At 37.5% G+C, this 12029-nt stretch overlaps 1 protein-coding gene across 2 annotated transcripts in view; it reads left to right on the forward strand.

The window, feature by feature from the left end:
• Window positions 1–12029, forward strand: part of zgc:172282 (leucine-rich repeat and fibronectin type III domain-containing protein 1-like protein) — a 181652-nt gene that overhangs the window by 151140 nt on the left and 18483 nt on the right. For both annotated transcript variants that reach the window (XM_041995339.1, XM_041995338.1), the window contains one exon: window positions 4040–4689. In XM_041995339.1, the coding sequence (XP_041851273.1) occupies window positions 4040–4689 (650 nt within the window). The remainder of the gene's footprint in view (window positions 1–4039; window positions 4690–12029) is intronic.

Here is a 12029-nt window from a genome sequence, read left to right on the forward strand (position 1 = left end):
ATTTTACATATGTGAGTCCAAACTAAGGTCAGGATAGGTCAAGATACAAGGAGCAAATAAGTGTTATTTGTAAAAATCTCTAGAGTTTAAAACTCATTTTAAACATGTAAATGAATCCTGCACCGTGTTTCTGCTTTTACACAAATAACTAGACACGATTCGTTATGCATGAATTTGTGGCCCCATAGAGGTTGTAGCTGTCATATTTTGTTCAATACAGCCGTGTCATTATGAAACAATTCAAATCAGCATGACAAGGAGCTGACTGAAAAAAAACAAAACAAAACAAATGAAAGCAAGTCTCAACAAAGCAAGAAATGTCAAGGACTGGCTAAGACTGTAGAGCAGTACACACAGGACCTTGTTCATTACTTTCTCTCTGTTGTTACACAACACATTGCCTCTCATACTACCCCAAGGAGCAACATTAGCATCCAAACATTACAGCTTGCAGCTTCAATTTAAAGGAATAGCACCAAAATGCAATGCCATTCACTAATTTCAGCCTTCTGATTTAACTTTTGATGTGCCCCCCTTTCTTTAAAAGTGATTCTGTACTTGCTCAGAAAAGTTAGCACTGCTTTTCATGTTGTCACAAATATTAAAACTTGCTCCTTCTGTCTCCATGGCGATTTAATTATAATCAGTCACGACTTTTACATAACATGCTTTGAGTCAGACTTCTGAGCTCCTGAGGGCACCTCTGCACACCTCACTTTGCATCGTGAGAAACACAAAAGCAGAACTATGTTGTAAGTTATTTGTGATCTAAAAATTTTCAGTATGAAACACTTCTTTTCATTTTGCCTTTTTCAAATATCTCACCAGGTAAGTCATGATTTAGCTTGGGCTGAGATGAGGGATGAGAGCAGAAATAAAGAATCATGGTATTATTTTGCTCTGACACATTCAGGAAAACTCAGTCTGTTCTCTATCTTTTTCATTTTTATTGAAAAATATATACAGAGATGTTGTTTTACTGTTTTTGTTCTTTTTTCTTTCACCACTTGCATGCTTACGAGAGCCACAACCCGGCTCTACTTTCTAACCATATTGTTGTCCTCCAGCAAGACATGAGGGCTGTAAGAGTTTTCTGGTTCTGTTCCCATCTGGATCTCTATCTAGGTCCAGATCTCTGTCACATCACTCCACATTCATAAGGTCACACACACATTCACACACATAGAAGAACACATTTTACTGTCTGCCAAGTAATACTTCCTGGTGGGGGTTCAGTGCCATCAATGAGCTTGGCACTGAGACTGGGTTGGCCAACACCACAATGCCCACTGGCTTTCACAAATATACACACAAACAGGGCCACAAATATACACACTAACCTCCCATCCATGCTTTTTCCTGTTGTCTATATTTTAGAGTCTGGTTCCACTTTGGGTTGGAAATACATTTAGGATTTGATGATAGACATAGCATAAGGCAAAATGAAGATTTACAGTAGATTTGGGAGCATATGAATGAAGCTGAAGAGTTAGATACACTACCGTTCAAAAGTTTGGGGTCACTTTGCCATGGGATTCAATAAGGAAGTGACCCCAAACTTTTGAACGGTAGTATATATGTGGTAGATAAAAATGTAGCAATGATGAAATTAAATTAAGTAAAAAATATTTTATTTATACCAAAGGGATAAACTATGTTATTATCATTATTATAAAAAACATATATTTTTAAAAATCAGCTAACAGTGTATGGGTGTTTGACAATCCTCCTAGTTATACTTGAGACCCCCTGAAGGAAATACAGATATAAGAAAAGCAAAGGCAAAAGGTAAGCACAGAGAAAGCATTGCTCACATTTGGAGGGTGATCTTCCCGAATTCCACCAGGAAAGTCGTAATAAAATTGGATCTACAGTATTTACCGTCTGAAAGGCAGAGAAAAAGGTTTACAATGGAAGAGTCAAGATTGTTTAATCAGAGGCTGGTGGTTTCTACAGTCATGTGTTATGGATCTGTGTGAGTGTTTGTCAAACCACAGTCTAATGAATTCCAGCTCTGTGGGGAAATAAAGCTGGTGAGGTGACTGTTGTGCCTCAGGCAGCACAACATGGAAATATGTAATGATAATGTATGTGTCACTGCTGCAGCTTTCATATTTTAAAACACAGCATACAAGGAAACACATCAAGGTGTTCTGATTTTAGGTAACTTTTGCTCAACTGTCTATCATTGCTGGTTATATATGAACAATGTGGTGTTGATGGACACTGTGAAAATAAGCAAATGGCAATGTTGGGGAGCTGACAGCTAGAGGTGGGCAATATTGGCAAAAGAAAAAAAAATCTTGATTATTTATTTATATTTTTTTCCCCATAATCTAACAATATCCTTTAAATAATGTTTTTTTTTTTTGTTATTTATTTATTTATTTATTTTTAAATGCTGTCAAACTCTAAATGCTTACCAGAATATCTATGTAAAGACACAGTGTTTCAGAACAACTGCTCTTTTTTATTTTTAAAGTGCTTCATACATATTGTGCAAAACATGCACACAAACATATTATGGCATTCTGTAAAACATTGCCCAACGATATTCTATGGCCATATCTGACAATGACTGACTTCAAGTTATGTCCAGGCTGTACTTTAAATCACAGGAAAATATGCCAAATAAGGTTTGCTTAATAGTATCATACTTAGCCTTTTAAACAAAAAATAAGTGAAAAATTGTAAACAACTATTACATTAAGATTACATCAACTTACACCTAATTTTCTATTTGATTTAAAATATTTGAACAATGTCACTGGCATAAAAATTTGGCTAGAACTTTGAAATTTTGAAATTTGGCAGAAAGAAATGTAGGCCAACTGTTCACAAGTACTGTTATTTACTGAGCCAAAAACACCAATCTTTCTACAGCATCAGCTTGAGTAAAACCTTGTGACAGATGTCAGTCTTGTCAAAACCAAGCTATTTCCAGGAAGCTACTGATGTGGACCCACGTCTCGCGATTACATCATGAGCTGAGACAGAATATTCCTGCATATATCCTCCATGTCAGACAACGCTGTGTTTTGGTTACTGCCAAGTTGCAAGACTGAATCCTGTCCACTGATTGGCTTCTGAGGCATGATTGCCTGAGGACTTTCATGCACCTCTCCTTTACCACCTATGTACCATCTGTACCATTTTTCCTTTGAGACAGTATGAATACTCAATCATGTAAAATTGCACATTTATGATTCTATCGTAGGTGATATATATTGCCCACCTCCACTGACGAAGAGCTGCAACTTCTTCTAAAACAGATAAATGCCACAGAGTTCATATTATATGTATATATATATATATATATATATATATATATATATACACTACTGTTCAAAAGTTTGTGGTCACTTTGCCATGGGATTCAATAGGGAAGTGACCCCAAACTTTTGAACGGTAGTGAATATATATATATATTTAATTCAAGCCTCACATCAGTGAGCTCTGGTTTTGTTTTGGCAAACTCGATGGATGCAGATTTCAGTCTCAGTCATAAGTAAGCCTGCATCCTCTTCATCAACGCCAGCCTCCTCCCTCCTCTATGGTGACTCAGATGTAGTTTAAAAATGTGGCGCTTCCTTTACTCAAAACAAAAGTTGCAGTTGCACCATTACAACCATAATAACCACACTGGCAAATAAATCTATCTGCAAAGACTGGATTTTTCTGTGTGTTAGTCAGTCAAGACACACTAAGGAGCCCTTAAAGAAATGCCTTATGGAAAGTTATGTTTTTGCCCAAAGAAAAGATAATATATGCTGGATTACAGTGCTAGTTTTTACAAAATAAATAAATAAATAAAGTTTTTGACTCTGATAATTTGTTAACTTTTATGTAATGTTTTATACATTAGTTGATACATACATCCAGCTGACCTGCAATGTTAAGTAACAACTAACTGAATAGCAGATCAGTGTGGATCGATCAGTCTCTCCTTACAGTTCAAAGAAATGTTTGTTGTGTATTGAGTTATTAAAACAAATAAATAACATGAAACTGAAACTCTATTTTGTCTTTGTCATGGCAGGATGATTCCGTCCAGCAGCAACGACTTCCTGGTCCGGGACCTCGCCGCTGGACGCAGCTATGACCTTTGTGTCCTGGCTGTGTTTGATGATCTCATTACATCACTGACTGCGACACGTCCTTTGGGCTGTCTCTCATTCACTACAGACACAGAGTTTAGCCAGTGTCAAGCACTGCACAGCCACTTCTTGGGCGGTACCATGATCATCATCATTGGAGGGATTATTGTTGCATCTGTGCTGGTTTTTATCATTATCTTAATGATCCGATACAAGGTTTACAGCCACCAAGGCACAGGCCACGGAAAAGCAGTCATGGCAGCGACAGCGCCAAGACCGCAGAGCAACGGACAAGGAGGAAGCAGTCAGGTCCAAGTCCTCCCTCGCTCTGCCTCGAAAATGACAAACAGTCAAGAAGAACACGTGATGTCACCATCGAGGGCCATGTCACCTAGCAATGCAATGAGAGACACAGTTGCATTTGTAGAAGAGGAAAGCAGTGGACACAGCGCTGAGGCAAAGACAGACTCTTTAGCCAGTGAGGAATTACTCTCACCAACCAAGGCCCGCTTTTCCTCCAGGGTTGCCATTGAGATGAAAATCAGACCACCATCTGTCGCCAAAGAGCCCTCCTCTCCCAAGGAACTGACAGGTATAGAGTGACAGATAGGGTGGCTAGAAATAGACATAGAGAGGGCAAGCAGCTGAACTAGGAGGAATAATTTCAGAGTTGGAAAGGGAGACAGTAAAGATTTAACAGGAAAAGAGTAGGTGGACACATATATAGAGAGGACACAAAAATAAATCAAGTCAAATGCAAACAGATGTTGGCTGACAAACAAAAATGTGCAGTTGTGATTGTGAAATTGAGCATGATAATAACAAAGACAGGAACAATGAGAAAAATGAGTGAGTATGACTGAGAAATTAATACAGAACACTTGCTTGTGCACTTAACTGAGGTTAAGACTGAAAGAGATGGAGGATGAGATATATCGGGCTTCTGTCCATAAGGCTGCAGTTGTGTCAACAGAAAAATTTCCCTATTGTCTCTACAACTGCTTATTCTATCTCAAACAGATCGTGAAGCAAGAAATGTGAAATCAACAGCACTATTTATTTATATAGATAAAACTCATGTCACACTTGTTTTCTGCTCCTACAAATTATCAGGCTTCATTTACGAATAATGGAAAATGATATTTGCCTAGAAAAAAGCCTTAAAAAAGGTCAAATGAGACAAGTATTTGTAGAAAGTTTAAGATTCCAAAGTTTTAAAAATCTGTCCCCTAAAACTAACCTGAAGTCATTCATAGTAACTAGTGGGGGAAGAGCCAAAGAAAGGTTCCAGTATCATCTTTGTCCTGCTGTAATTAATGTTGTAGCAGTATTCACATTAATAATTTTAATATATTCTTGACTCACACCTAAAACCCACTCCTAGTAGAATACAGATAGCTTAAAAGGAGCTCTAACTAGGAGGAACAGCAGACCTTGTTTAATAAACCTTTTCAGCTTGCTGCGGTTTCTGCACATTATAGCAGCACATTGGCTCAACTTTTTCTGTTCAGTCTTTTCTACGTAAAAACTGAGCACACAGAGAGAACAATTATAAATAAAAACTGAAAATACACTTAAAGATGAGGATGATCAGATGGATGAAGATTACCAAAAGTAGTGGGTTAAACCAAAGTTGATAAGATTTAACCACACCAACAGATATACTGAAGTTTTTGTGTCCATATCGTCATATAACAGAAAACCTTGAGGTAGTTTGCCTCAGACTGACAAACAAGACTGACAGATCCGTACTAACAGATATGATCCATAGTAATCAGGCAACAGACAACTACTGCCTGCTGTACCGCTGCATCTGTTGTGCTGTCACCTGTTTGAGTTGCTGCATCAGTTGTAGGTGAAGAAAAGTGGACATTTCCAGATGGCAGGACTGAATGAAGGGGTGGTAGTCAGGTTGCTCCGTGTCCACCGTCTGTCTGATAGTTCAGGGTCAGTCTGATGGTTCGTGGTTGTTCTGATAGTTCAGGGGCTATGACAGGGGTAGCGGTTTGTTTACATCCCAGCGTCTCCTGTCTCTGACATTTCTGTGTTTTTTGCTCGCCAGCCTGAATTGCAGTGTGTTGCCTTGTGTGTGTTGCTGGTTTATAACCGCCAGCTCATTTAGCAGCTGTGGTTAATATAGGAGTATAAATGTGGGTCCTTTGGAAGTTGGGTCTGTCAAAGTTCTACTTACATTAGCTCTTGTCTTCTTATCACTCAGGAAAAAACTTACATTTTTTCTGTTTCCTTTGGACTAGAAACTGAAACTAAAAGCATAATTTCTATATGATCCATGGTTGAAAGATGAAAAGAACATCAAGCCACAAACACGCCTCATTTGCCTTCATCACCTGGTCTTCTTGTCTTGAGAGCAACCCTTTGATGTCATTTCCCAGAATTCATCACACAAGTAAAATAATTTTGACCTCCATAGGTAAAAAACATAGTAAACACAAAGGATTTATAAAGTAATTGGGTGTTTAAACGTGTCAGTAACAATAATTTTTAGTAGAACAAGGCTATAACTGCAAGTTAAGGCCAACAAGCGCTGATAGTCGGGGTTCCTTTTGAAGCTTGCCAAACCTCATAGATTCTCCTGTGTAGTCGTGATTTCATCAGAATTAAGTCCATTTTAAACTAATATAATTATTTTAAATCTCAAGGCATCTACTGAAATCTGAAGTCTTATTATTGTATAAAAAGCAGTGAAAGGATCTGTCAAACACAAAACTACAGTGGTTCAAGGGAGATCACCACAAAACAACAAAAGCAGCTTGTTTTTGTTAGAAATCATATCAAGGATTACAGCAAACCACAAGAACAATAACAGTTCAGTTCATACTTTACTTTTTGACAAAGTTTTTTACTATGATTTATTTAAATAATTAAATGAAAGTAGACAAATGTCAATAAAATGACAACAAAAGCGAGCTGGGTGACCTTGGACAGTGCAGCTAAGATGAATGATGAAAACACACCTCTGTGACACCTACAGATTAGAAACCTAACTCTGTGCTGTTATCAAAACCTAATTTCCTAAGATGCTCTAGTGAGTGCAAATGACAGACCAAAGCTGAGTGCAGCACCAACCCAATTTACTGCACTGGTAAGTTTCAGCTTCAAAACATTTAGTGCTACTTGAGCTTCAGACCTCCATTTACTGTAATTTAATCTCTTCATCTCTCTTATATTTATGGTTTCAACAGTAGTGGCTACTGATGTGCTGAAAATATGTCAAAATCAGAGACAAGGCTTAAAAACAGGGGTTGCCTGATGAAACTATGAAGCTGATATGACCATGGTAATATATAAAATTAAGGAGCGCAGAATACAAGCATGTTAAAAAGACAGTAAACTCTAAATTGTAATGTTTTAAATATGTTGGAATAATATTAATCTTACCACAGTTTAAAATCAGATGAATAAAACCCCAGATTAACAACAATATGACAGACAAAATGCCAAAACTGGTACCCCATCATTTAACTGCATGTAGAACCACCTTCCAACCATCTTTTTCTGCATGATATTATTGGTCTCACAACCCTGTGGAGAAATTACTGCAGTCATGTTATGCTCAGCTCTTTTAAGGTCCCACCACAGCATTTCAATTGGGTTGAAGTGTGTACTTTGACTGGGTTATTACAACACTATGATTTTTTTTTCTCTTTATCAGGCACTCTTTTGTAGATTTGCTGTGTTTGAGAGCATTATCCAGCTGCATGACACAATTTCAGTGACAGTTTTGCTCTGACTCTGGAATACTTTGGTATACAGAAAAGATCATGGCTGACTAATTGATTGCAAGGTGTCCAAGTAACGTGGCCTCAAAATAAGACCTAATCATTACTTCTCCACCATCATACTGAACACACAAGCTGAAAGTGGAGATGTTTGGTAATAGTTAACAAATGTTTGGTAAAAATTAAACACAGCATATCAGAATAAACATGTGACATCGACTGTCAAGCACAGCTGGAATAGCAGCCAGTTGCTGCCCATCAAATGCACTTGATCATCAGTTAATCAGATGCATGTGTTTTGATTACAAATTGACACATTTCATAGGTCATGTGATGTTATTTGACTGGGGATTAAGTGTGGAAATAATTGTCAGAGTACAGCTCTAAACAATCAAGACATCATTAACATATTTCGAGCGTGGAACACTGCAGTAAAATTGCTTTTATCTAAAGAATCTAACATGTTTTTTCTCCCACAGGGGTTGTTATACAAAAGTTATTTTTTATGTAATCAGCCCTGAATTTCTCTGTTCTAACTTCTGAAGTGAACTCATATGCTCACAACGTTTCAATAACACAAATCCCTCAGGAGAATATGTAATTTCTTTTCAGGTAGGTCTTCTTTGTTCTAATCCTACTCCAGTGCTTTTCCTCTCTTAACATTAATCCACTAAGGAAAATGAGGGTTTCATTGAAATGAATGGAGACACCTTTTGACAAGAGTGGTTTAAGCAGCTATGGCGAAATACTTTATCAGCCATTGATATGTCATTCAGTTGGCCTCTGTGAGTGGGTTTAAATTAGGGGTTATTGAGTTTCATGGTGATACATGGAAGCAGAGATATGTGCAGCATAGAGAAGCTTAGCCAGCAGGTTCAGGAAACAGTTTCACCTCTATGAAATTTGCAGGTTTTACAGTCAGGCTGCTATTTTTAACACAATAGGATGTGAACAACAAAATCAATAGTATAACGCACATTAATCTGTAATTATTATAGGAAAAAGGAACAGCAAACATCTTTTTATTTTGTCAAACAGCACATGGAAATGGGCTATACCAGATAGTTATTGGCTGTAAATATTCTTAAGTTGTTTTCAGGTTGTTCCTTTAATCTCTGACACAGAACACAGACAGAAGTATCTCCAAAGTTCAATTAAAAAGGAGAGAATTCAGGGAATGTTCATTAGAGCTGTAGCAAGCTCAATATCTTGCAGTGTGATGAAAAAGATTTCTTTTTCTTATGGGGGCTTTTTTTTATTTGCATTTATTGATTTTATTTTTATATATTTAATTTATATATATATATATATATATTATTTTTATTTATTTATTTATTTTTTTCCTTCCACCAACATTCCACCAAAGACACAATCCCGAATGTTTCCCCTTATAGACTTAATCACCAGTTCTAACCTCATCTCAACCTTAAACAACTGAAGCGTGTCCATCAAAAGGAGTTTCCAAAGAGCACCACAAACAACAACAAGACAGAAAGACAGACCCTTTATTCTATTTTTGGACTCTTTGCCCAGGAGGAAAAAGTTACTGATGGCTGTTTGTGTTTGTTGCTTCCTTCCTTTGATTTCAGGATCGTTAGTACTTTGAGGGCAACCAATAGTGAAGGATAATACTTCTGCGTTTGTACAAAGGCTGTTTGGGTTTCTTGGGGTGTAACTGTGTCTGATGTGTTTTACCGACTGCTGCAATGCAGAGAAAGGCAACATTGATCTGATCAGACAAAGCGCCGCAGTGAGTCAGAGAGCCAGAGGAAAAGAGCAACTGACATACACAGAGAGACTCTGTTAGCTGTCCATAAGGGAGAAAATATAACCCAACAGGAGAACAAATTTGATTCCTTTTTCTTTTCATTCAGTTCTCAACATATTCATATAAACGCTATGAATCAGTTTTTTTTCTTTTTTAAATAAGGCATTTTTTAAGGCAAAATCCAAGAACAGAAAAAAAAAACTATAATGATCAAAACTTGCCTAAATAACCTTCTTAATCCAATTTAAGTAAGTGGAGGAAAAAAATCAAACTTTATTACTTTGTAAAAAACAAATTTTAAAGTTTAACTTGAACACAGAACTCAGCAGCCTAAGTTAGTTTTACAAAGTATTTGCAAATTCTGTCTTTCAGCTATAAGATTCCTGATGTGTGTAAATAGACTGCAGCACATTCAGTTCTGCTTAATATGTACATGAATTTATTTGCACGAATTCTACAATGACTCTTAATTATGCTCACTAATAGATTAATCATCACAGGCTGTTCTTACTGGATACAATGATGTTAGAAAAAAAATCTGTTTTATGTATGTATGCATGATAATGAATCTCTCATCTTTTCTCTGTTCTACTTCCTGTCTCCCTCCCGTAAGGCCCAGTCAGCTCTGATTGGTCAGCTGATAAATCAGAAATGGCAGCTGTGTATTTGTTTCAGGTGTGCCAGACTAGCTAGTAGGCAAGCATTATGCAAATGGGTGTCATGGTGATGTTGATAGGTAACAGTAGAAAAACCATCAACATGCAACAGTTCTTGCAGCTCTAGGGCAGAAAAAACCTGCCTTTGGCGTGTACTTTGTAACTATGCAACCATTTGCATCAAAGATAAGAGGAAAACAACAAAATGCATGTCATAATGAACATATTTGAAGTTTATTTGCATTTAAACATCCACCTTTATCCTTGAAGCATAGAGTTTAGTTCTCTTTTCTAAAAAAAGAAGAATCAATGAGTAGATGCCCAGTAGAGAATGTGTTGGTTCTGATGCTGTTACTTTGCAGCTTGAGTTCAAGAAACAAGGATGCCTTAGGTGGATTTTAAGCTGTAGGGCCTTTTCAAGCTGGATTAGCAGTAACTGATTAGTGTTTGACACAAAAACATGTCATGATTATGTCAAAGAAACTGTTTTTAGTTCATGAACAGCCAAGCAAACATTGAATGTGTGTATGCATGCAGATAATCACATTCTGGGAGCAAAAGTCTCTTTACACGGTTATGCTAGGGACCAAAGGGAAAAAAAGAGAAAACAAATAATATCCATAAGGTAAACGGGGTTTAGGCTTAGGTTTAGGTTAATGTTAGGTGTTCCTTTTAAAAGGTTGAAATCAAATGTCCTCACAAGATGGAAACTCTTTAAGGTCTTGTGTGTACGATCAGAGTCAGCTGCTTACCGTTGAATGTCTCTGCATGAATTTCTCTGTTGAAGTGCCTTGAGCTGGGACAGATGTTCTTACAAGGTTAGGCAGGATAGGGAAATGATACAACATGAGAATGTGCAAGTCTGTGTAAAGTACAAGTGTGTGTTCTTCCCCTGGCCCCTCTATGACCCTGAAGCCTGTCTGTCCGCCTTGTATTTTAATCTATCATCACTCCCCTCAGTGTCATCCTGTATGCCCGACCTCATTCTTCACTGCCACCTGTCTCTCTCAATACTTCTCTCAGCATTGCCATCTTTTTTCCCTCCTGCTGTCTTTCTAATGCTCCCCCACATGCTTTCTCTCTTCATCCCTTTTCTACTTCCTCTGCCCCACCCCCCCTTTTTCCTCTCTTGTTCAACTGCATCCGAGTCAGTGTTTTTCACTGTTTCTTATTATTTCTTATCTTGTCTCTTTTCTGTTTCTGCTCTGCTTCCTTCTCCATTTCTCTTGTATCTCTGACTTTTGGATGCCTCCAGCAACAGATGACAGGCGGCCTCGTAGTGTCGAATGGAGAGACTTTAAGATCTGAAGGTCTCTTGGCCTCACAAAGACATCGCGCCACCACTACTCACAAAGAGTAATGACTTGCACTGCCTGGGTTTTTCTTTTTCCTCCCACAGTCTTCTATTCCCTTCCCTCAACCCCATGTTAGCTCTTAACCTGTAGTTCCCGAAAGCAGCCTCAGTCCTGTGCAACATTCTGCTTTCTGACCCTTTTCTTGTCTTGCTTGTTGGTTGGATCAGTTCACACAATAACTACATTTACTTTCTTTCAGTTTTAGACATCCACACTTAATGCCAATCCCAATACCCATGTTACTAAAAGCCATTTCTTTAGAGGTGCTAACAGTATAACATAAAATATATAACACTGCATAGATTAATCTATTAGATGAGTGGTAAAATACATAATATCTAATCATTTGTGGTAATCAATTCAACAAGAAATATAAAATATTCTCATGCATCTAGGACTATTTATTACCTTCT

Source organism: Melanotaenia boesemani, chromosome 9, assembly GCF_017639745.1.
Source record: "Melanotaenia boesemani isolate fMelBoe1 chromosome 9, fMelBoe1.pri, whole genome shotgun sequence".
In the NCBI taxonomy this organism is placed as follows: domain Eukaryota; kingdom Metazoa; phylum Chordata; class Actinopteri; order Atheriniformes; family Melanotaeniidae; genus Melanotaenia; species Melanotaenia boesemani.